The sequence below is a fragment of the Ursus americanus genome, chromosome 29 (genome assembly GCF_024610735.1).
Source record: "Ursus americanus isolate L20-20 chromosome 29, mUrsAme1.1.p, whole genome shotgun sequence".
NCBI lineage: Eukaryota > Metazoa > Chordata > Mammalia > Carnivora > Ursidae > Ursus > Ursus americanus.
The window spans coordinates 24,121,837-24,148,124 of NC_142155.1; the positions used below are offsets into that span (position 1 = coordinate 24,121,837).

Sequence of the window (26,288 nt, forward strand, 5' to 3'; positions counted from 1 at the left end):
ATTGGAATCAAAACTTATGTCCTCCCTATTTTCACTATTATGTAATACACGCTTTAAAGCTAACGGGGAGGAAAGCTGCCCTTTAGGGGTAAGCATGGTTTGTATATGTTTTTAGGGGAGGAGCTCCACCTTTCAGGCTTACAATAAAAATGTCTCACAACACTAACTATTGTTAAATCCTGGGTGGAGTATTAAGCCATAAATAAACATTTGCAAGCACTCCCATTTAGATTTTTAACTCTTTATTGTGGTGTTATTCTCCAAGGAGTAGTAAAGAAGAAAAGGGGAGGAGGGGAGAAATCAAAATGAATCTTAAAATGGGTGTTTTGAGGGAAGATCGAATTCTCCATCAGCCCCAGGCCTCTCCATCCTGCGTCCCTATCTGTCTGCATGTGGTTGTGCGTGAGAGTGTGTCTGGGTGGTTACACCCGTGCAGAACGCTCTGTTTGATAGTGAGAGGTATTGACTGCTCCTGTGGGAGGTCTGTGCCTTATTCTCCCATGTATGTTTCATAAGCCAGCTAAAGAGTTTATGATTAGCATGATAGATGCTACTATCACTACTTTTATGCTTAATACTCTGTGAAATGCTTACCACCCCTTTTTTCCACCTTTTTCTGTCCTATTCTAGAATGAAGGCAGTTTAATTAGCCTCCCAGATGGATATTGCAGGACTGGAGGCAGGGGCTGTGCACAGGAGTGACTCCTGGGCCCAGCACTGTGCACATCGCTCTGTGTTCAAGGGACAGAACTGCAGCAAGGTGTCAGGTTGTTCAGAGTGAATGGTTTACTTTCCCATAATTGATAGATGATACAGCTATTTCCTTAAGAAAGCTTTTATAGAGTTTGTTGTTATGCATAGCAGTATTCTAAAGAAAAAACATTTAAGACTATTAAATCTTCTTAGAACTTATGGGTCTGCCTTATAGGTTTCTCAAGCCCTGGAGCTACGGCTAGAACTTCATAATTTAACCTTTTAAACAGGTCATTCTTGGGTAAAGAGGGGAAGAACGGTGCTGTATAAATTGCTGCTGTGTGTGTAGGACTGAATTTGGAGGGTTCCAGAAGCACCATAGTAGGAAATGTAGATTTTCCTCTGACAGTTCAGTAAACCAGAGGTGATGTTGAGCCCTCTAAGCACTGGGTGAAGAGACTTAAGAAATACACAGCAGAGGAAAACATTTTTAACTCACGACTTAGCGTACATACAGCAGTAATCATAAGGAGGCAGTAATTCCTTAAATTAAATCCAGTTTCTAAAAATACGCCCAAATCAGTGTTACTGAGTTGAAAATAAGCCCTACATTTGACTACTTGTTACAGGGTATTTACATTCGATGTTTGTGATTTTTTTTTTCCCTGTGTTTACGTAAACCCATCGGTAATTCAGTAATACGGTTATAACATATCCTTTGTCAAGTTTTTCATTTCATCTTAGCTACTGTGTTTTTCTTTTAATTAGCATTTATATTCCATTGACTATTAAAACCTGGGAGGGCAGTCATGGAGTTCTGTGACCGAACAGACTGAGGAGGTCATAGGTCCCAGTTGGGCCCCTCGTTTCAGCAAAATGTCCCCAGAGCTGGAGCCATTTGCCTGTGGTCACACAGTTGGCAGAATCTTGACTATTCGTCTTTATTTACCCTTCTGCTTATCTACATATCTGGGTCTGTAAGGAATTTAAAAAATAAATATGTAGTCATTGATAGTTGTGTTTATTTTATCCAGTGTGAATTCACAGCTGCCTTGGCAAGTTCTAGGCTAATACAAATACAATTAACTGTCACTTAAAGGAGACAATGAGAAATCTTGAAAGAAGGGAGATAGCAAGGAAGTAAAAGGGGGAGAGGCACTATAACATTAAAATTACCAGAAGAAGGAAAACAACTAAACGACAGTTTGAAAACCGAAACAGAGTTTAAAATCTAGAAGGAGTTTAGACTTGTTCATAGTTATTGCATTTGATAGTAAGAAGATTAAAAGGAGAGGCTTGGCATTACTTGTAGTTCTCTCATGAGCTTAGTGTTTATTTTCAGGAAAATGATCGTAGATCCCTGAGTAGAAGTGTATTTGAACAGTGGTGTGTTTTAGATTGAAAATACAGGACTTTATGGCAAGCCTTTTGGCTTTTACTTACTGAATGAGGTATTATCCAAAATCACTGTCCGGGGATGGCTGGGTGGCTCAGTCGGTTAAGCGTCTGCCTTTGGCTCAGGTCAAGATCCCGGGGTCCTGGGATCGAGTCCTGCATTGGGCTCCTTGCTCAGTAGGGAGCCTTCTTCTCCCTTTCCCTGCTGCTCCCTCCTTGGGCTTGCTCTCTCTGTCAAATAAATAAATGCAATCTTTAAAAAAAATTAAATCACAGTCAGTGGTGAAGGCTCAAATAAAATTTCTGTTAATAGAAGAGAAACAGGTTAGTTTGTGTTAGTTCCTCAGCACTGTAATTCTGTGCCCTTCGTAGCAAATGTAAAATTCTTGTGTGCTTTTCTACCCTCTGAGATTCAGGGCAAATTTCGTCTTTATCGAAGCCTCCCTGTTTCCCCAAGCTACCTGTAAGTCCCTGAGCTCCAGATTGAGAAGCCCCAACCACACAACGCCAGATGTGGCTTTTCCTCGTGATGCGGTCTATGTCCACGCTGGACTCGTTTCCACTGGCCCCCCCAGCGAGCTGTCTGGGATACTTCTAACTCCTTTGTTAATGTGTCAGACGTGGACCATTGAGGCAGCTGCTGTATCCTGACGTGGAACCATTTTGGTGTCTCTGCTCTCCTCCTGCCTTAGGCTTCTTGTGCCCCCTCAGCTGAGAGGATCTAATTGCTTGGTTTGTTACAGTCCAAAAGGGAGCATCTCTGTTGATCGGCCTGCATCTTGTGCACTGATCCTGGGACTCCGCGGTAGCTGCAGGGGAGGCAGGGTCAGTATTGTACAGGACACCAGGCTTTGAACTTTAAGGAGGAGACACTTTGAGCTCTCAGCCTGCGAGTTATGCATAGTTGTACTCAAACCCCCCAACACCAATTTCTTTCATTCTTCTGGTCTCTACTCCCAAGAAACTCCCTCTTCTTTCAGACCTAAGGCCACCTCTGTTTGAGTCTCCATCTCCTTCTTAAGGACTGTCCGTGAGGATCAATTCCCCTGTGAAGCCAGGAGCATATGGAGTCAGGACTTGAGCTGTACCGAGCAGTGATTCTAAGCCTCTCTTGCCTTCCTGCTGTTCCCAAGAAACATGACACATTGCTTTCCACTCAGGTATTCCGCGGGGTGTGGCCGCAGCACCCTGTCCCTCACACACCGGTCACTGGCTTAGAAGATGGCTGTGACCTCGGCATTTCTCCCCCTGTGAATATGGTTCCACCAAATGGATCGTGAGTACTAGGGTAGAAAAAAGAAAATGCCAAAAGAAAAAAAGAAGAAAGCAAATGCCTGAACCACCTTTTTACTTTATTTAACAAAACCACAGATTACAAATAAAATTGTTTTTTTGAGTACCTGTTTATGTTTATTCCCTTGCAGTTAGAACTGTCTGTTGTGAATAGGATGAGAGAACAGTCTCAAATATTCAGAACATTTAAAATGCAGTTTTAAAACCGTGATTGATAGCTTCCTGGATAGATGGCTCTGGATTGACATAGATCCAAAACTTCCTCTTTCTTCCCCTTCGCATTTCTTATTTTAAATTGTAATTTTAGAACTACTTCAAAATATGGAAAGTAAAATCACATAAGTGATATCTATGTACTTCACAAACCTTGACTTTTATTATTGGTTTGAACTTAAAAAGAAAATATTAGGGGTGCCTGGGTGGCTCAGTTGGTTAAACCTCCACATCGGGCTCCCTGCTCAGTGGGAGGTTCGCTTCTCCCTCTGCCCCTCCCCCTGCTCACGCTTTCTCTCTCTCTCTCTCATAAATAAGTAGAATCTTTTAAAAAAAAAAGAGAAAATATTATAAAAATGCATGTGATGAGCACTGGGCGTTATATGCAACTGATACATTATTGAACGCTACATCTGAAACTAATGATGTACTATATGTTGGCTAATTGAATTTAAATTTAAAAAAAGATTATAAATATGCATCTGAAGTACAGCCCCTTCCCAGATACAACTTTCTTCTGAAGTTCATATGTTTCTTCTCTGCATGTGTTTTTATACTTTCAATATATGTGTATCTATACATGACAATATTATAGTATATTTTGGGAAATTTTTTAAAATTTATGTTGTTTACTCTTTATAGTCTTTCAGATAGCTTTCTTTTAGTCAGTATTGCATTTTGAGATGAATCCATGTTGAATCATAGAGATTTAGTTAATTTCGTGCATTTCTGTATTATTTCAGTGTTAGAATTTATTATACCATTTTATGCAGTTTTCTTTGCACGGGCATACAGGTTTCCAGTTGATAGTGTTGTACGGAGTACTCTTGGTCTCCTTGTGCAAATGTGATTTTTTTTTTTTTAACTAGATGTATACACCTGGGACTTTAATGCCTGAATCTGATAGTCTTCTTGTCTTTTAGTAGGGAAATGTAACCTATTTTCATTTAACATAGTGATTATTTTGGAATAATTTCTGTCGCCTTTTTTGGTGTGTGTATGTGTTTTCTTTGTCCTTTTTCCCCCTTCTTTCCTGTTTTCTGTTGAATCTTCATATTTTTTCATTTTAATGATTGAATAGTCATTCATTGTAATTCTGCATTTTAGTGTTGCCCGTAAGTTTTTAATATGCCTCCTCGACTTGACAAAGTCTACAGTGAATTCTTATTTCCACCCTCCGCAGTCACGCAGGACCTTGGAAGTTTGCGTGCTGATCCCTGTCTTCCCTGTGTCTCCATCTTGTTTCGTGCCAGCGTCATCTTTACCGTCAGGCCTTGCTCTTTGCTGTGCTCACTTCTGATCTGTGAAATCCCGTCTTCCCTTTGAGGCTCTGTTGCCTTCTCCTGGAGCAGTTTTTTGCTGTGAAGGCTCAACTTTTAGTCTCTGTTTGAGAATCATTTAATTGGTCTTTAAGCTTGAATAGTATTTAAGTGGGGCATAGAATTCTAGATTAAGTTCTTTTTCTTCAGCACTTTGAAGGTTCATTCCAGAGAAGTCCGCTGCAGTCCAGTTTTTGCTGATTTGTAGGTAATCATTTTTGTTCCGGGTAATTTTTAAGTTGCATTTAAAAATAAAACAGTTGTGTGCCTGGGTAGTCATCTATTTTTAGTGATCTCATTCAGGACTTGCAAGCCTTTGGTCTGAGAGTTTACATATTACATTAGTTCAGGAAAGTACTGGGCCATCATCTGCTCGACTCTGTCCTCTCTTCCTCCCTCTACTGGTAGACACGTGTTAGACAGTCCCCGTCTCCACTAGCCTCTCTTCCGGATTTGTGCCTCTTTCTCTCGCTCCTCTGCATTCCTCTGATTCACTCTCCCTTTCATTTGTCTCTACTCTGCTGTTCCATCCATCTATTGAGTTTTTAGTGTAAAGGACTGTATGGCATTTATTTCTGAAGGTTTACTGCTTGTCTTTTTTTTTTCCTCATAGCATAGGAACATTATGGGGTTTTTTTTTCCTCCATGATCTAGATATGACCGTTACCTCCAAACTTAACCATTTACTTTCAGCCACATCTGTGAGGTCATACCTCTGGGAATAATTATTAAATCTACGTTAAATCTCTTCTTTAAAAACAAAATGGTTTGTTTGGTGTTCTAGGTAAGCATCCGAACTAGTATTGCTGGGTGGGGTCATCTCAGGTGATGTGTCTTCCTCAAGTAAAAGGAAGATTCTAAAAGGACTTAAGTGTAAGCTAACATCCTCTTTTTTGTTGTTGTTAGCTTTTATTTTATTTTATTTATTTTTAATGTTTTTTTATTATATTATGTTAGTCACCTTCGATGTAAGGCTCGATGATTCATGAGTTGCGTATAACACCCAGTGCACCATGCAATACGTGCCCTCCTTACTACCCATCACCGGTCTATCCCAATCCCCACCCCCTCCCCTCTGAGGCCCTCAGTTTGTTTCTCATAACATCCTCTTTTCTGAATAATGTTTTGGGGAGGAGGCCTCACCTTATAGTGAGGCATCAGTGGCGATGGACTCGGTTCCGTGTAGCATTTCTGTGTGTCTTTATTGTGGGGGGGCTGGTTCTGCTTTTGTTTAGTTTGCTGCGTTGCCAGAACCAGACGTCAGTCCTTTTTTTCTTTGAATCTTTTTTTTGAAGCTTTCTGATGCTGCTTTATTGAAAAGATGAAAGAAACGTGCTGAGATGGGTGTTTTGCTTGTGCCTTCTAACCCCTCTGTAATTGTGGGGTGATACAGTTGAAGCACCCCCCCCCCCCCCGGCGCAGACAGTCTGTTCCTCCCTGGGCTCTGGCTTTGAAGGTCCTGATAGAACCACAGAGCAGTTGCTTTGGAAACATTATATTCTAAACTGTCTTGTTTTTCTTTCCCTTCAGGCTTTCCTAAAATAGAAATGTTATTGTGGGGAAATAGGATTTGGAAAAACACTTAAAAGACCTGGTAGTTGAATATTGAACTTTTTTTTTTTTTAATTGTTTACCAAAGTACTTAAAAAAATATTTACTATTCTGCTTTTTCTCATTTAACAGAGGTACAGAGAAATTGAAACATCTGGTGAGATTAATACTTCTCAGAAAGACCTGATCGTTGCCTTGAAGTACTTCTCACTCTTAGTTCCCTTGCAACTGAGATTCCTTGCTCAGAAGGAAACTTTTCTCAGGGAGTGGAAGCACCCCACTCAGTTATTTCCTCTCAGTTTATCTGACACTGCCCTGAGAGAATGCCTTATATTGGGCAAATGGAGAAAGGGTGCAGCCCAGACAGCCTTCCCCTCTCTTCCCCAGCAGAAGAGGGAGGATTACCTTCCAATAGAGCACAAGCTTCAGAGTTACTCCAAAGCCAGGCCTGACTTCTCTAAACTGACTCTGCAAACTTTTGGTAACTTGGCCTTGCAGCTGGTATAACAAGGAACATGTCCCTGAACCAAAGCAGACTTAATCTGCAAAACAAGAGTCAGTAGGTAGGCTGGAGAGGTCTTTTTATTTTATTTTTTTAAGATTTTATTTATTTATTTGAGAGAGAATGAGAAAGAGAGAGCATGAGAGGGGGCGGGTCAGAGGGGGAAGCAGACTGCCTGCTGAGCAGGGAGCCTGGTGCAGGACTTGATCCTGGGTCTCTAGGATCATGATCTGAGCCAAAGGCAGATGCTTAACCAACTGAGCCACCCAGGTGTCCTGGAGAAATCTCTTTAAATTATGCAAAGGATGCCCTGGCCGGGGCCTCGGTACACAGCAGGAGCAACACCACTTCAGGCCTAATCATGGGCCTTCATGCGTGAGCAGCAGAAATAGCAAACATCCGGCTACAATCACAGCAAAGACTTATATAGTGCCTCCTTATGCCGGGTACTGAGCTAACTCCTTTACTCTTCCTTGGACTGTCGCCGCCCTTTCTGCCAAGGGAGAGTTCCCGGGTCGGCCTGGGATTTGGGTCTGTGCCTCAAACCATTGTACAGTACGGCATCGAGATGCTGAGTCTTGGCTTGAGGTTTTCCTCTCCTTAGCCACTGACACCCCATGAAGTATAAAATGAGCATTTCTTGCTGGATGTGTGGCAGCTACTTAGCAGAAGCCACTCCTCAGGAGGCCTGAGAAGTGAGAGAAAAGGACTGCCAGCATAAGAGGGTTCAGGGTTCAGGGGAAAATGCCAGACATCCCTGTTTCAGCTTGGGCTGAGGACAAGCTGTTCCTTTGTGCTTTGTTCTAAAGACTTCTCTAGTGTACAGAGCCTGTCCTTATGACTTAACCAAGAGTATTCTACTCAGCAGGAGCCCAGGGGTGTTCCTGGTCATAAGGAAAACAAAACAAAACACTTCTGGAGGTTGTGCGTGTGAAATTAATTTAATGGGCGTCCTGAGGGTCTGGACATGAAAGATCTGAAATGCAAAGCCGCGTGCTTTGACCTGACCCTGTTCCATACTAGCACAGCCAAGAGCAGCTAGCTACACCCTGGAAGAACTAGATAATTTCAGTTTTGGAGCAGCTGATGGTGAGTTTTAAACCCACCATCTGCCGAAGTAACGATGCAGGTAGAAGTCTACTTTTCCTCGGATTTCTTCATGGATAGAGTACCCCCAGTGTGCTCTTGAATTATGAAGGGTTCAGAAACAAGCAAAGAAGGGCAGAGGAGCATGGTACTCCCGTTTGAGAATGCAGTTAAACTGAGAGCCAGAATTCCTGGGTTCTGGTCCCAGCGGTGCCTTTGGAGCATCCGTATCACTTCTCATCTCTGTTTTCTTTTTAAAAACATGGGCTTGTATCAAGTCTTAAAAATTCACACTTGGGCATTCACATAGAAACAGTAAAAGCTGTGAAACTGTCAACCCCCCACATACTTGGTGTTATTTGGAAATGTCCCTGGGGTCCTCTTCTAGATACAATTTGAATTCCAGTATGGACAGTCTCTTCTCATTATCTTTTATTGGATGGATGTCTGCGCGGGGGGTAATAACCACACAGCTCACCAGGCCCTTTTCACTAAAAGCAGCCAGCCCTTTTGGAAAAGGGTTATCCTGTGGCTCTGACATCTTGAGATATGGGGGTGAAAGGCTGATAATGGCCACCCAACATGACATTCTTCTGCTTGTTCTTTAAATGTTAAATGACCTTGTTTCTTGAATTCCAGAAAGTGCCCTGGAAATGGTTATCACACTAAAGGTTCTACCTCGTTTGTGGCTAAATGTGGTGTTAGATGAGAAGTCATCTCTCACCATTAGAAATGATTCACTCGCTGAGCTGCGTCATGCAGACCTAGCTGTGATAGTCGCCTAACTTCTTTTCTTTAAATGAAAAGATGCATGAAGCAACCTTTGGTTATTGAATTTGTCCCATAAGAAGGGAAAGCTTCTAGGTCGGCTTTAATTCTAGCGCTTTCCGTGCTCCTGGCCTAATTAAAGTTTGCTTTACTCCAGGAAGGAGAAAGCGCATATGTTTTAGGGTGCTGTTTGTATTTTGATTACTTGGGAATAGCCAGGTAGAGTAAATAATGCACGCTTTGTTGCTCTTGGAGTCGCTGGTGGTGTGCAGATTTGTGTAGGTGGTGTCAAGCTTCTGTCGTGGCCTCCAGTTTCATTGAGGTACAGTCCTGTGCACTCTTGAGCTGATTCCCAGGAGCCCAAGGTGGAGAGACCTATCCTTACTTTCAGTACCTCACCTTTGTCCAGCCTCCTGGGCCCTCTTGCTTTGCAATGTCTGCAGCAGAATGTTGAATTTGTGGGGAACTGACCAGAGCTGCTTTCTGGAAGGAAGCCAGGCCCAAGCCCTGAAGGGAAATGGTAGCCAAGGTGACTGTGACTAGAGCGTTGTCTCCACTGATGTGTTCCTAGGGGTGTTGAAAGGAAGAGCCTTGCAGAACCTATGCTGTTTCCCTCTTATGGGGGATGGAGGGAGCAGAACCTTCTGCTACTGGCCCATTTTATAGAGAATTGATGAGAGTCTTGATGAATAAACTTTAACTCAGGGGCTTGGTCCTGTTAAATTATTCTGTCCCTTCTGAAGCTGAGGCTCTTTGAGAATTCAACTTTCCAAGTCCCCCCAGTATGACATTTGATGGAGACTGGTTTTTCCATCTTGTGAACAGAATTCAGATGAATATTGTCAAATTCAAGTTTCATTAAAATACTTTGTGTTTTTTCAGGTTCTCCATTTGCAAAGCAGAAATGATATCTTTTTGGTTTTGGGTTTGTTTTTTGTTTTAGGGGGTTTTTTGGCTATGAATAATATATTAGGCCTCTATTTGCGGGGGGGGGGCAGGGGTGCAAAAAGCAGGGCCTCAAACTCTTTGTCATTAGTTTGGCAAATATTCAGCACCTCTTGTGTACAGGTCCCCGTGCTGGGTTCTGTGGATGCAGGAGCCACAGGCCCCACCAATAGGAGCTTCTGAAGAGCTTAAAACAGACCCTTTAACAAAGGGCTGAGAGGCAGCATATGAGCAGATAGGTACAAGCCATGGCAGGCTGAGCTTAGAGGAAGGAGGACAGACTCCAGGCTGGAGTGCCCAAGCAAGCAGCCATGAAGAAAAGGATTTTAGGGGCACCTGGGTGGCTCATTCGGTGAAGTATCCGACTCTTGGTTTTGGCTCAGGTCATAATCTCAGGGTTGTGAGATCGAGTCCCATGTTGGGCTCCATGCTCAGTGAGGAGTCTGCTTGAGGATTTTCTCTCTCTCTCTGCTCTCTCTCTCTAAAATCTTTTTTTAAAAAAAGGAAAAGAGAGATTTAAGCAAACTTTGAAGGATAGGATTTTAAGAGCTAGAGATGGTGGTATCTGGGTGTAGACAGCATTCCAGTTGAAAAAAATAAGCTAATGGTCATTGTTAACACTTGTTGTGTTTATCCTATGTTCTAGGTTGGGTAGGATAAGCATTTGTACACTCCTCCATCTCATTTACTTCTCACGGCAGCCTGAAGAGGCAGGACTGCAATTTTTATCTTATTTGGGGAGTGAAGAAACTGAGATGTATAGAGAGGTGTACAGACCTTTGTCTAAGGTCACCGAGCTAAATGCGGGATGCTAGGAATTAGTCATTCTGGCTAGTGCCCAAACTAGCCCAAACGGCTCTTTGCACTTGGCCACTGTGAGGTGGGTGAGGAATGAAAGGGGGCCCATCTCACTGTAGGTCAGGGAGCAGTGGAGGAATGTGAATGCTGCGCCTAGGGTTTAGGATTGGCTTGAAGGCACTGGGAGTCCCTGAAGGGTCTGAAACACAGAACTCAGAGGTTTGCCCCAGTGCAAGTGCCGAGTGGCAGTGGTGAGGGAGGGTGGATTGCCTTGGGGGCTGCGGCAAGCCTCTCCTAGGAGAAGAGGGTGGTGGGCTCACGGCCCTGAAGTGGGGCTGGATGAAAGCTTCTCGCTTGTGTACCTGCTTTATGCTTCAAGTATTGGGGACATTCACCCCCCAAGACCTGGAGCTCTTTAGCCTCCAGAAGTCCTGGGTGTTTTAGATACAAATGTCTTTTTTTTCCCCATTTATAGGAAGAGGGACAGATGGAATTTTAAGGTAATTAGCTTAAGGAGCAAAGCAATCCAACCTGGATGCCTTCTGAAAGACATTTTAAAAGAAAGGCCTGTGTTAGTCCGTTCTGCTAGAGTTAGCAGATCCTTCCTCAGCTCCCTTGCCCCTCTCCCACCAAGGTAGGAGTTCGTGACTGCAGTCATCTGTACTTCTGCACACACAACCAGCCATCCCATCCTAAAACTTGCAAAAGCAAACCGACCCAGAGTGTCTCAGGACACAATAAACTAAATAGCTGGAAAACCATGATGGTAGGTCCTAGAATTTTAAATTCGTTAAGATGCTAAAATTTCAAAAAGCATGTCTAATGAGGAAAATCATGGTTAATAAGTTTTTAATTTTGCCACGTAAGGCTATCATTTTAAATAAAGGTATCTTTTAAATTGCTAAATTTATCTTCATGAAGTACTTTGCTATATTGTCCTTACTTTTTATCATTTGCAGTAGTCGTATGAAAATTTCCTCAAGAACCATTCGTTCCCTGTCCATATCCTCTAGCCACAGAAGATAATTCACTGGTTCTCTCATTGGGGTAGAAGGAAGGGCGGGGGAGACTACACTCTCTTCTCTCCACCTCAGGTCTTCTGAGGGCACACATGCTAGGACCCCCCACTTCCAACCCCACTTTGGGTTCAGGCTTTTTATCTCGATTTTTGGGACTCGGGATGGGTCTGCATATGGGGTGCCTAACCTGACTCGGGAGTACAACATTGTCCAAAAGGACGACGTACCTTTTATAAATGACCTGAGGGTATTTCAAAGATAGCGAAGTATAGCGTAGTTTGTGTGTGGTCTTTTTTAGAAGTCTTAACATAGAAATTGTAGAAACCTAGAACCTTTAGAGATCATTTAGTCCAACCTCATCTTTTTACATGAAAACACCCAAGACTTGGGGAAGTTAGCGAGCTTGGCCTCAGGTCTTGGGCCTCCGTGGACGACAGCAGCCTGACTCTCCCCAGCTCCCTGGCCTTCTGCTTGCTAATGCGAACTCATCATCACAAAACGATGCCTCCCTCACGTGTACTCCAAACCCCTGTGCTGGTCTTTGCTTTGAAAACCATGTCGACGCTTAATGCTTTTTTATGTATAGAAGATGACAAAGCCAGAAGGCAAACCACAGAAAGGAAGTTAATAGAAGAAAAAGCAGTTTCTAAGAAGGGCCTTCAGTGAGAGTGCAACGGCCACACCCGCTGTGGCATTTCTGAGGTCAGACTGGAAGTTTAACCGTTTGTCTTCAGGCCCTGCTAATCCCTTTGCTGCTTAGCCAGCATGAAACCCACTCCTAGTTGCAGATTGGAAGTACCTTGAGAGCTTTGTGAAAGGCCCCTCAAGATTCTGGTTTAATGATCTGGGGCGAGGCCAGGCGTGAGCAGGTTTCGGAAGCTCCCCAGGTGATTCTGTTATGCAACTAGAGTGGGAACCACAGCTTTCAGCCAGTGGTTTACAAACTTCAGCGGCATCGAAGTCACCTCTAAAACAGCCTGTTGCCACGCTGCTGGGCTTTGCATCCAGGAAAAAAAAAATTTTTTTTTAAGATTTTATTTATTTATTAGAGAGAGAGACGGCCAACGAGAGAGGGAGCACAAGCAGGGGGAGTAGGAGAGGAAGAAGCAGGCTTCCTGCTGAGCAGGGAGCCGGATGTGGGTCTCGATCCCAGGACCCTGGGATCACGCCCTGGGCTGAAGGCAGACGCTTAACGACTGAGCCACCCAGGCACCCCTGCGTCCAGAAATTTCTGATTCAGAAGGTCTAGGGTAGAGCTTGAGATTTTGTGTTTCTAACAAATTCATGGGTGATACTGATGCTGCTGGATTGGGAACCACCCCCGTAAACCACAGTATTCAGTTCTCAGAGGCTCTGTGATCATGACTCTGAGGCCCTACCTTGAGGTCTGCCCCCAGAGTTTTGATTCTGGGGTAGGCTGAAGAATTTCCGTGTCTTAGAAGTTCCCATGTGATGTTAATGCAGCTGGACTGGGGAACACACTTTGAGACCCAGGGCCAGCTTTTTATGTTGGATACCAAGTGAGATCAGGCACAAGGCAGGCCGCCTCAGGTTTCTCCCCATCTATAGACTGCCAGTTGGCCCCCAGAGAGAAAGTCACCAGGAAAACTCAAGATCACCGTAGGCTTTGGGAGGAAGCAGGAAGCTACAGTGTACATGGACAAGTAATAGCACGCTGTCCTAGGTGTTTGTCTAGGACAGAGCGTCGATGTGCACAGGTGTTCAAATTAAACCTTCTCTCTGGACTGAAACAGTGGGTCCTTAAGTCTCATCTAGGCCAGGTGTCCTCACTGTGGACAAAGGAAACCAGAGAGAGCTGGTGATACTGCAGGTCTCTCACCTAGAGCTTGCATGCCCCCGGATTCTGGGGTCCTTTCTGTGCCACTGCAGAGTTCTGCCACCCAGCAGATGACATGGCAACAGGAGATAATGAAGGCGAGGCTGATTAAGTTATCCTAGGTTGTACAGCAGTGGTTCTTGAAGTGTGGTCTCTGGACCAGCAGCATCGGAATCACCTGGAAATTTGTTAGAAATATGAATTCTTGGGGCGCCTGGGTGGCACAGCGGTTAAGCGTCTGCCTTCGGCTCAGGGCGTGATCCCAGCGTTCTGGGATCGAGCCCCACATCAGGCTCCTCCGCTATGAGCCTGCTTCTTCCTCTCCCACTCCCCCTGCTTGTGGTCCCTCTCTCGCTGGCTGTCTCTATCTCTGTCAAATAAATAAATAAAATCTTTAAAAAAAAAAAAAAAGAAATATGAATTCTTGGACCCCACTCAGAAACACTCCCCAGCAATCCTGTTTCCACATGCCCTTGAGGGGATTCTGGGACCCCATGCTCAAGGTTGAGAAGGGCTGGTTTAGGGAAGGGCTGAATTTGTGAAGGTGCGATCTTCCCTGAGACTGCTTGTGGGACCCGAGCCTGCCATCAGGTTGGTCGGGGCCTTGTGACAGCCTAGGGAATTGAGAATTCTGGAGAGAGCCAGCTTGGTAAGGCAGCGCCCTGGAGTAACTCCCCGTCCACCCCTTGTGAAATGGAGACTGCCCGGTATTCACACTCCCTGTCATCGTGATTTTTTGCTGAGGAGCAAAGATCAAACTTGCCTCAGCCAGCCCAAGGTCAATTGTCATAGATTCTGAAACTAATGAAGTCTTATTGAATAGGGCTTTCCGTATTTCTGATACTGTTGGTGATTGGCATTTTCTTTTTTTTTTTTTAGTTAGTGACAGGAGTATGGGAAGGCAGATACAACTTCTTCTGTCAAGGCACACGCAGCGCAGGAGAAGCAGATATGAAGGTATGGTCACACTCTTTTTTAAATAGTGTTTTTTTTTTTAAATAAATTTTACAAAAGACAAAATGGTTCATATCCTCACTGCCCAAGGTAATTCCTGTTGACATTTTTTAAAAACCTGTGTATCCACATGGTGTGAAAATTTGAACAACATGAGACATGTAAGATGAAAACTAAAGTTTCATTTAATAAAAGTTAAGTCCTGTTAAGTTTCCAGGAAGAGGCGCCTGGCTGGCTCAGTCAGTGGAGTGTGCGACTCTTAATCTTGGGGTTGTGAGTTTGATCCCCACAGTGGGTGTAGAGATTACTTAAAAATAAAATCTTGGGAAAAAAAAATTTTTTTTAAGTTTTCATGGGGAAAAAACTACATGCATTTGTCAGCATTTCTATAAACAGGATCGTAAGAATAACGTCTTAACGCTGTAATCATTCCTCAGAGTGCTCTCTGACAGTGGTCTTTAGATTCTGACCTCCACTCTGAGCATTTTGTTTTAAATAAAAGCTGCTGCTTTAAGTTCAGACGGGCAGTCATTTCCTTAGAACTGTGTGACATATTTAACTGGGCAGGGACCTGACATGAAAAGTTCTGATTCCTTTTCTTCTTTGCCTCTTATCCTGGCACCTGCCCCCACACCAGTCCCTGAAATCAGAAGTGTCTCTCAGAAGGTTTTTCTGTGCTCATGGCTCCGCAGGCCCTTCCAGAGGGAATAGGCAGGCTTCAGGGTTTTTGGAACTTTGATCCTCCTGTTTTTGTTAGTCTTGAAAGATGTCAGCGCAGCTTTTAAAATTTTCCCTGTCGTGATTGCAAACCTCCTCCGACTCCCCCCCAGTATTCTTCAGTTAGAGACACTCTCAGCATAACCAGAGCTCCCAGCTGCTGAAGGACTTTAGGAGCCAGTGGGGTGCTCAGGCTTCAAGTGAGCCTGGGATTCTGGGATGTTAGTAAAACACGCCAGGGGTGGTATTCCAGAGAGACATTGATGATCTCTTCCTCTTAGATTATCCGCGTCCTCTGGTGGTACTATTTCTCCAAGCTCATTGAGTTCATGGACACCTTCTTCTTCATCTTACGGAAGAACAACCACCAGATCACAGTCCTACACGTCTACCACCATGTCTCCATGCTGAACATCTGGTGGTTTGTGATGAACTGGGTCCCCTGCGGCCACTGTAAGTCTTACACCGACTGGGGGGCCTGGGAACAGGTGTGAGCGGAGAGGCAGAACTGAAACCGAGGCTTTTGGAGAAGGTGCTATTTCTATGGATTTCTAGGTCAAGAACTCTGTGTCCGAGTTGCTCTAATGATAGTTTGTGCGGCCTCTGTACTCAGTAAGCTGACAAACCCTTTTTCTGTCTGACTTGGCAAGGTGAGGGAAATACCAGATTCCCAGCCTGGGGCATCTAGGGAAATAGGGATCGTGTCCTCTGTCATAGAGGACGGCTGTTCCAGGTTATTTCTAGTCCTGTTTCTCGACAATTTGGAAGATGTTTGACTGAGAGGGGCAGGCCAGAAAGGTGGAACCACACCACTTAGGGAGTCCCAGGGAACAAGACTAATGATGAAGTACAGCTTTAGCTGAAGAGCACAGGAGGAAGTCTGCACATATGCTAATATAATGGGCCTGCCATGTTCCGTGAAGCACGGTTAACAGGGCATCTTCAACGGCAAGCACCGAGATTGGAAGTAAATTCCCAAAGACAGATGTATGTCGTTTTTAGAAAACTTAGGGTCTGAGGTCTCTCATAATTTTCAGAGATTAAGTTGTTTCCTTTAGGTTTAGCTTGGGAATTCTAACAAATGTCCTGATCAGAATTTCTGTCATCTAGCACTGATGAATTTGAGAAATTTTGGGTCTGTTCACGTGTTTTTTTTCACTAGGGTAGCACTGTCCTAGATTAACCTGGCCCACCAAGATTCACGCAGTCATAGAATTTTAGAGCTAGAAAGGTGACTCGCCAAACCCAGCTCCCTGTGGTTTGGGAGGAAACTGAGAATAGTAGAAGGTCTGTAGAGCTCGGGTTCCAGGCCCCCCCCCTCATGTTTTTTCCCCGCCATCACACCTCACGGCTCTGGATTATACGACTTAACTTTCTAATAGAAACAGTGTCTCTTTACATTTTCAAAGAATTCGTAGGATGGCAGATGTAACTAGCCCCACTGGGCCCAAAAGAAACAACCAGGACCTGGATGTGACTTGTCCAAGGTCACACAGCCAGTTACTGTGATAGCCAGAAGTAGAAACTCCCTCCCTAACCCCGGCCTTGTGCACCTCCGACTGTGCGTGGGAACGCTGGCGAGCTCTGTTGGGTTGCCCGCTGTGGGGGAGAGGGACAGAGAGTCTAAAACAAGAACTGGTTTATCTCTAAGGAACTGGACTCTGGATTGTATTATTGAAAAACATATATGGTCTCAGCACTGCAGTCCTGGGGAATACTAAGGAGGCCAAGGCCGCCAAGGCCTCTTCCAACTTCAGCAGATGTGTGAGGCAGCCAGCTTTGACCCTACTGCCCGTCAGTATCTTCCCCAGGCCTTCAGCACAGCAGCCGGAAGCACTCGGGCACGGAAAGAAAAGCAGCTCGCTCCGGGAGTTAATGGGGTCTGGCAACAAAGCCGTGAGGTGGTCTCCTGACTCTTGTGTTAGATGCCTGCCTGGCAGTTCCAGCTGACCCTGGCCTTAAAGCATCCCAGTGGCTGCCTGCCCCCATGGAAACGGAATTCGGAGTCCCGGTCCACACGGTGCTTGCCAGCCCCCAATTGAATGCATGTGTTTTTCACATTTGAAAAGAGCCTTGTCATGTGTAAAACACTGATGCGCCCTCCTTCCCAAATCCCCTCTGTTCTTCAGCTTACTTTGGTGCCACACTTAACAGCTTCATCCATGTCCTCATGTACTCGTACTACGGCCTGTCTTCCGTCCCCTCCATGCGTCCGTACCTCTGGTGGAAGAAGTACATCACTCAGGGGCAGCTGGTGAGTAACGCGGCCTCTCGCGCCGGGACTTGCTGCCTGGCCGACCGCTCTTCCTGGCTGGACTTATTGTTATCTCATAGTATCTAGAATGGGCCTTTCCCACCCTGTCTCTTTTGATCTGATTAAACTACTTGCAACGGGCGGAACAGAGGATTTTCTTACTTTTAATTGATGAGGAAACTCTATGCCTGTGGGCACACAGCTAGTTGGGCTGTAGAATGGGGACAAGAATCTAATTTCCTGACTTCAAGTTCAGTCCTTTGCCCTTAGTTTGTGCACAAAGCATGTGTTGCCTGTGTGTGTTTTCTAATTATAATCCAGAATCCAAAGTGACCACTGTGTCCTGTGTTCCCGGGAGTTTTAGAAGGAGCCGTGGGGTAGCAGGAGTCCCGGGTGCTTGTAGCTATTAGGCAGCGAGGATGTCAGTGAGAGGGGCCGGTGACCTCTCAGCCCCCATGCAGCCAAGCCCCTGTTGGCGAGGATGGCATCCACTATGCTTCAGATGACAGCCTCCTTCCCGAGGTTTACCTCGCCAGGGCCACCCAGCAGCTGTTGGCACTTGGTGATTATGTCCTCCCTTCCTTTCTGAAGCTTCCTTGACTTGTCAGGGTATGACAGACACCTGTTTTTGTCCCCTTGTGAATTCTTTCATGAACTAATTATTATTACTACTGATGTAAAACACTGACATTTGTTGAGTGTATTCCGTGTCAGGCCCTCATGCTAAGTAAGCAGGTTTACGCGGACTATTCCAGTAGCCTGATTTCATGTTGTTATCCCCATTCTGTGGATGAGGACACTGAGGCAGTAGTCCCAAGCCAGCTGACGGAGGGGTTTAGACATTGAAGCCTTAGCCCTAGCCTTGCCTTAAAAACATATTTTTCTGAAGAAACCAAGCTAATTCCAACCTTTCCAAGTCAGTTGTGATTTTTCAATATTTAAAAATAACAGTCTGGAAAAAAAAATCTGAGAAGATAGTCTGAGCTACTTATGTGTTTGACGTTTCATTATCACCTCTTTGCCAGCTGTTCTCTAGTCCTTGTTAATTTTTTTTTCACCCACCTGTGAGGAAGGATAATTGTTCTCTAACCTTCTTGTTACACTTGAGAAGTGATGGGGAGATTGATTTATACCACACAGCCATGGTCCTGCAAAAGCAGACTTTAAAAGAACAGACTGGGGAAGTTGGTTTCCCATTAAGCTGTGCCCTTCGAGGTAGAAGATTGCACCCAGTTTGCCTAGATTTATTTTAAGCACCACTCCTAGTTATTCCTTAGCCTAGAACACTTACCTTAAAAAAGAGGAGAAAGGAGAAAAAAACAAAACAGTTCTACAGAGAAACCCTGGGGGCTGGGCCGGAAATCAGTGGGCAGAACGCTGCCCCCTACTGTTTTACTCCTCTTGAAGACTCGCCCTTCAGTAGCCACACCTCGTTTTAACACCTTTCCCGTTTCTCCAAGCAGTTGCACCTACTTTTCAAGATTTATTCATCAAAAAAAAAAAAAAAGATTTATTCCTCAGAAATAATCTGGACTTAGCATTATATCTTGATAGAAGTTTAAATCTGTTGACCAGCCTTCTTCAAACCAAAAGGGTCCATGGATAAGAAATAGGAAAAGTTGGGGCACCTGGGTGGCTCAGTCAGTTAAGTATCCAGCTCTTGGCTTCAGCTCAGGTCATGACCTTAGGGTTGTGGGATCCAGCCCTGCTCCATGCTCAGTGGGGAGTCTGCTTGAGGACTCTCCCTCATCATCTGCCTCCCCCTTCTCACACTCTCTCTCTCAAGTAAATAAATCTTGTAAAAAAAGAGAGAGAGAGAAATAAGAATTGTACATCCCACAGCGACCTCACTGGTTCTCTTTAAGCATACATCCCACACCTTTCCTTTCTCCCTTAAAAATGTAAAGCAAACAAAAAAAAATATTTTGCATCTCTCTGTACAGGGTCCCTAAAGTTTGTGTGTTGGGGGGGTTAAGTTTTCCCTTGTTCCCCAGCTTCATTGAGCTGTGCTGGACCTGTAACGTTGTGCGAAGTGTGCGGCGTACCGATCAGGCCCATGTGTGCACTGTGACAGTAAAGCTCAGCTCACATCCACTGTCACTCTACGTAGCTATAGGGTTTTTTCTTTCGATGAGAACTTTTAAGATCTACTCTTCGCACTTTCACGTATACCGTATAGAATTGTTAACTATTCTCTGAATTTTAGAGAAGGTGGTTTAAGTAGGAGGAAGGAGAGAAGAGTATATATGACAAAGGCACATATGTAGTTTAGGGGAAATTTATGCATAAATGAATGCTTGGTGTTTATGAAGGGACTTGGCCTCCAGAAAGGCCTGTAAGCGTTCGTTCATGGACTCGGCGTGCTGGATGGAGAGCCCATCTGGCGTGGCCCCTTGTCCGTGGGCTGCGGCTGCGCCGCTCAGCTGGGTCCCCTCTCTCCCACCAGCTGCAGTTTGTGCTGACAATCATCCAGACCAGCTGCGGGGTCATCTGGCCGTGTACGTTCCCTCTCGGGTGGCTGTACTTCCAGATTGGATACATGATCTCTCTGATTGCTCTCTTCACAAACTTCTACATTCAGGTAAGTCTCACTCTTCCAGAGCAGTTGGGACTTGTGGCCTTTTCAGCAAAGGCCCTCCTCTGTTCTTTTAAGGGGGACGACCTGTAGAACCCCTGCTGCGTGCCAGGCGGTGGGCTTTAGTCACAGTGACAGGGCAGCCCCTGCCTTTGGGAGGGGGACTACTGCCAACATAGGAGATGCTGAAATCTGTCCAAAACCTCCAGAGTTCTAGATCTCCGGCAGGGGAGCTTGGGATTCATGTGGGAAAGCAGAGCTGTTCGGCAGGCTCTGTGTTGCTTTGCTCACAGCCTACTGCAGACGTGATGGGTGAGTTCAGTCAGCAGTCTCCCAGCCCTGCTGCCCTGAGCTCTGGGACTGCATTAAATGTCTGAAGAAATGTCCAGGGACACCTGGGTGGCTCAGTCGGTTAAGCATCTGCCTTCAGCTCAGGTCATGATCCCAGGGTCCTGACATTGAGGCCCGCATTGGGCTCCTTGCTCAGCGGGGAGCCTGCCACTCCCCCTGCCTGCTTTGCCTGCTGCTTCCGCTGCTTGTGCACGCGCTCTCTCTCTGACAAATAAAATCCTTAAAAAAATTAAAAAAATAAAATGTCCATCACAGCCCTCAGCTGTGTAGTTTGTCCCAGTTTCTTCACACCTCCATTGCTCATGTTTGGGGGCCCCATTCGTTCCCAAGAGCATGATGTGAGGTCCGTTTCACTCACAGAAGGGTCCAGTTAGGGCGGATGGTCTCCAGTGGCTCACTTGGCGTCTCAGCATTACGCCTGGATGAGGTGTGCCTGCTCCGTGGGCAGTGTCCAGTCCCGGGCAGCACCGGAGGTCAGGGGCCAGGGCAGAGGCCACGGATGTGGCGGCAGTGAAGTCCAGTTGGTTGAGCAGCTCTCTGGGGGTGTCGCCGCATTGCCGTCCGTGCGCACCTGCACCTTTCATCCCACACCCCGGGACGGGGCGGCCTGTTCCCGTGAGCTCGCGGACTGCCTCGAGAGCGGTGTGTGCCCCACTTTGGGACACTTATCAGGCGTGAGGGAGGATGAAGGATAACCTGACAAAACTGAAATCACAGTATTTTAACTGCTTACGGCAGCGTAGCACTTTGTGCGCACGGGCCAAAGCAGTTGCTGAAGTCACAAGCCAATTCCGAAGATGGGAGATGGGAGTGATGGGAGAGGTACCCCGGGGGGGAAACCGGCGCGGCCGCGGAGCCCCGATCCTCTGCCGTCCAGACACAGAGAAGGCACAGCCACGTGAAGTATAGTTTGAATTTTCTACTTCATTTCTAGAACAGCATTTACACTGCAGCCCACGCCCCCGTGAGCTTCCCTCAGGCTACGCCTCAGGAAAGGAGCAGTGATTGAAGCCAGTGGCAAAAACCGTCCCCAGGGCTGCTCGACCGCAGGTGGCATTGGGTGCTGACAGGAGTCTAGGCTTAGAGCTAGGGAAGCGGGGCCCCCCACCCGCCAGCAGAGCCCGCGCTCACACGGTCCGTCTGCCCTGATGCATTTCAGACGTACAATAAGAAGGGGGCCTCGCGGAGGAAAGAGTACCCGAAGGACCACCAGAACGGGTCCGTGGCTGCTGTGAACGGACACACCAACAGCTTTTCTTCCCTGGAAAATAATGTGAAGCCGAGGAAGCAACGGAAGGATTGAAGCCGAAGAGTTGAAAACCTCCAGAACCCGTCGTCTGATTGTAAGCACAGTATGAGTTGTGCCCAATGCTCGTTAACAGCTGCTGTAACTAGTCCGGCCTACAATAGCGTGATTCATGTAGGACCTCTTGCATCAGTTCAAAACCCCTAGAAAATGTATAAGATTATACACGTAGGCATAAGATTTTTAACATTTCTGGGCTCTCACCGACCCCTGCGCTAGACTGTGGAGGGCGTATTATTGTAGTATACGACACTGCTGTTGCCTTATTAGTTATAACATGATAGGTGCTGAATTGTGATTCACAATTTAAAAACACTGTAATCCAGACTTTTTTTTTTTTTTTTTTTTTACCGTAGATCATGCATGTGATTGTAACTTTGTACAATGTTGTTACGGTAGAGAAACACACATGCCTTAAAATTTAAAAAGCAGGGCCCAAAGCTTATTAATTTAAATTAGGATATGTTTCAAGTTTTTATTCATTTTTAATAGCTCTGTTTAGAAAAAAAAATCAAAGACCGTGATTTACGAAACTAGCGTGCGACACATAATTTCAAGTGACTTGTACATGTGAAATCAGAAACGGCTCCTTCAGTTTTATAATACTGGCTTTAAATCAGGCAGGCTCAAATCTAGTGGGAGGTCAGTTTAACTTTTTAACAGATCTTATTTTTTTATTTTGAGTGCCACTATTGATAATGTAAAAAGGGGGGGCTCTAAAGCAGTCTTGATGAAACCTAAATATATATTCTTTGTCTTCAAGATTTTAGAAAGTATGTAGGATGGGTAGGACATTTAAAATTTCTGAAGTGCTAAGTGTTTTTATACAGGAAATAATGTCCACTTTGCTTTCCACTCTGAGAGAGAGAATGTATACTTTTCAAAAGAGATAATTGAATATTTGCCATTTGACAGAATCCCATAGACGAGCGATGGGGAACTGGTTGCCAGGGTCCAAATTTGGATTGGTTTCTGTACTGCTGTCTGTTTTGACACAAACTTCTTTTACAATGTGCCTAGCTTATAAAAATGGATAAAGGGGGGGAAAGGGACCTTAAAAAAAATTTAAGGTAAAGTTAAACAGATAGCTACAACATAAGAGAACTGGGAAATTGGATAGAGATAATTTGTTTAGTGTAATAGTACCTGTAATTTTCTTTTTCTGCTTAGACTCTAAAGATTTGTGTAGAACTGCTTATTTAAAAATGAGACTGCTTATCATAAAATCACGTCTGTCACCCTTGAGGCAGTGGTCGAACAGAAAAGGACTATTGTGCGTGTCATTTTAAAGTGTTGAAATTTCGTCTCTGAATTCCTTCTCCATTGGGAGAAAAAACAGTCATTGAACCACTCGTGACACATCTTAGAAGGTCATCGACAATGTATAAACTAATTGTTGCTTTGATATTTATGTAAATATCAGTTTATCATGCTTTAATTTTGCACATTCATATTATAGGGAGCCGATTGGTTCTCTTATTAGTCTTGTGGGTTTTCTGTTTGGAAGGAGTCACAGCATCTGTTTACATTTACCTTATCAAATCTAGAATGTGTATATTTGTAAATGTATGTCTTCCTAGGTACTAGTGTGCAAATGTCTTGACATATTTCAATACAGAAACTGTAACATTCGATAGTGTGCTGTCAAAGTATGCTTTAGCCCATCTGGATATACCCACACTGTTAAGTAATGTCTAAACATTAATCAGTAAAACTTTTTTGATTACCTATGCTCACGTGTTACATTGTTGATATGCTGCCAATTCGGACACTGGAGAAAAGTCCACTCTGTGCACCTTCTAGGAACTCACCCCAATAGATGTAGATAATTCAGTTGGAAAGGGTATTCTGTAGCTCAGCTCACATGAGGGGGGTCCCCACATAGTAAGACGTGGTGGTAGTTCCACCCTATTGGTTTCCTCTCTGCCTTTTTCTGGTACCCCAACCAAAGGTCCCAGCTTTCCAAATATACCCCTTCTTCCTCTTTTCTCCCCTCCCCACACCTTCAGGCTGTTAGTTACTTTCCTTTCCTAGGTCTAGATCAGAGGTCTGTACATTTTTTTCTGTAAAGAGCCAGATAGTACATGTTTTAGGCTTTACAATCCATACAGTCTCTGCCCCAACTTTGGATTATGCCATTGTCGAGTGCAAAAGCAGCCATAGACCATACGTGTATGGATGGGCATGGCTGTGTTCCAGTAAAGCTTTCCTCTCAAAACAGAAGGCCTGCAGCCATTTTGCTGACCCTTCTCTAGAGTAATGAAAGCCCACCTTATTCCCAAAGCTCTACCAATTTCTTTGCCGAAGACCGTTCTCTGTCCCCATCCCCCAGCCTGCCACAGTCTGACTTACAGGTCCAGCCATGGACGCATGGAACCATGGTCTGAATGGCCCCCATCCTTCCATCTCCTGCATAACACAGAGCCCCCAGTGTAGGCTGGATCTTAGCTTTTGTGTGCCTTCTAATTTGTCAGTATCACCTTAAAAATGTCATGTGAAACTGCATTTAATTCTGGGGATACTGTCTGAAAAGTACAGAGGACTCCTGGGGTTTTGGTGGTGATAGTGATATCGTTGCCCTTCCCCTCTAAGTTCAGAACATATTGAAAAAACAGGACCTAAAAAAAAAAAAAGAAAAAACAGGACCTAGAAATCAGATAAATGAGAATCAAAATAGTTCATCTCTTACTGGAAAGACTGGATTGGTGATGCTAAAACCACAACAGAGCTTATTACCCTGACCGATAACCCTACTGACGCAAACTTACCAGGGCTGGCCCTCGCACACCAGTGGTTTGTGGTCTTTGTTGGTCTGGTGATGAACTGGTTATTAAAATATTTTGAGTATCAGCCCACTAATGGACCCACCGTAAACTACAGGCTCCCCCTTGCAGTGTGGATTCTGTCCTGATGACTTTGCCATGCCAAGAAAATATGCTCATTGCATCTCCCCATCTTGGCAACCAGAAGGTCGCCCTCCTCCTCTCAGAGAAGTAAGTGGGTCAGAGGGCAGAGCAAGGGCAGATGTGTGCCTATCCTTTGCTTCCTCTTACCGGGAAGCGGAAGGGCAGGTTAGCCCACCTGTGTGGAAAGGGGAGGATTCACATCTCCCCTCTTTTTAGCATCCTTGCCATGCATACGGAAAGGCGGTGTAGCCTAATGTGAGAAGCACAACTTGGGGGCCTGATTGCCTGGTTGGACTTCCACCCGTGTGACTTTTAGGCAAATACGATACAGAAGCCCTTGGAGCCACATCAAGCCCAGAGTAGACTCTCGGTGTTAGCTATTACGTTCAAGATTGTGTTCTGTACAGTTCACCCCACCGGTCTCTTAAAACTCTCAACTATTGTTTTGCTATTTCCTGAGTTGGCTGCTGTAGTAATCCTATCAAATCAAAAAAGGAAGTTAGTTTGGTGTGACACTGTGTTGAATCAAGAGCTGGAAAGAGACCAGCAATTGTTAGGAGTCAGAATGTTTATCATCTATATCTTTCCAGATTTTGCCAGCATTTTATATTAAGTTCGCCATTCTGGAATTTCTAGAAGCTACTTTATTTTCCCTTGGGAAGGTAGGGCAGTGCTTCTCAGGATCTGGTCCTCTGTTCGTGGTTTCTCCACAGTTCTGCCATGGGAACTTCTTTGAAACCGGTGTCTCCCACTATCCCCACATCAGTCTTAGACCTGAAGTACTAAGCAGACGTTTCTCCGCACACTTAATTTGGAAGATCCTGTCCTCTTTGGAGAAAATAGGACCAAGATGGTAGTGCCTTAATTGTATGCTCTCTGTTTTCATAGCACTGCACCATCAGCCACTAGTTCTCATTCTAGACACCAATTTAAAGCTCTTTTTTTGTCATCTTTGACATTTTTACAAGCTTCATTTCCTCTGTTTTCCAGCATAGGGATGGCACTCACCCAAAGGGAGAAAGTTTCCCCGGGACCACTTTTTGCTATCATTTTCGTATGCTGTCCTGACCCAGCCTGTGGTCTGAGGTTGTGGCAGATGGCCGAGGCTCTGTGGGGGACTTTGTAGGAACAAGCAGGGTAGAACGCACTACCTGACGATGTAGTGATGACAGAGAACCAATCACATGGTTGTCGGGGTTGTCCCCTTTCTCAGATCATCTGGACTCTCGTGAACAGTACTTACTACCCCCCCGTTGCCCATTCTTGCTTGCGGGTTGACCAGACCTCTGTAGAATGTTAGCTGGCTCACTGGGAGAGTGCTTGGTATACAGGGATCTGTGCGATAAGGCTTCAGTTCCTAAAGGAGCCTTTATTAGATTGGGATCAAACACACACACAGATGATTTCTTAGGGTGCTCTGGTGAGTTCCATGAAGTGGGCGTATCCAACTACGGTAGCAGTCTACAGAGAGAGAATTCTTCTAGCAGGGTGACCGAAAAGAGCCCTGTGAGGGTGAGGGCTTCATCTGAGCCTTCGCAGACCATCGAGATTTCAGGAGGTGGTAACTGAGGGTCGTCGTGGAGACAGCAGGAGCTGTGGCTGACATCGGTGAGATGACATGTCTCACCGAACCATTGGCTGTGTGTGAGAAAGTGCTTATTTTTTAAAAAAGGTGAAGTGGGAAGAGGGTGAAATTTGGGTTTTCCCATTGATGAAATGTGTAGAATGTGGCTGAGAGTTCCCAGGGGGAGGTAGTAATTATGCCTTCTAAGGATTATCCCTAGCTATGCCTCCTGCCCACATGCC

General features: G+C 45.1%; 1 protein-coding gene across 2 annotated transcripts in view; it reads left to right on the forward strand.

The window, feature by feature from the left end:
• The window catches only part of ELOVL5 (ELOVL fatty acid elongase 5), a 70,061-nt gene extending 46,753 nt beyond the window's left edge, over window positions 1–23,308 (forward strand). For both annotated transcript variants that reach the window (XM_045802527.2, XM_045802536.2), the window contains 5 exons: window positions 14,299–14,376; window positions 15,372–15,543; window positions 17,220–17,344; window positions 19,791–19,925; window positions 21,430–23,308. In XM_045802527.2, coding sequence (XP_045658483.2) covers window positions 14,299–14,376; window positions 15,372–15,543; window positions 17,220–17,344; window positions 19,791–19,925; window positions 21,430–21,573 — 654 coding nt within the window. In that variant the 3' untranslated portion in view covers window positions 21,574–23,308. The remainder of the gene's footprint in view (window positions 1–14,298; window positions 14,377–15,371; window positions 15,544–17,219; window positions 17,345–19,790; window positions 19,926–21,429) is intronic.
• Window positions 23,309–26,288: the final 2,980 nt, after the last annotated feature.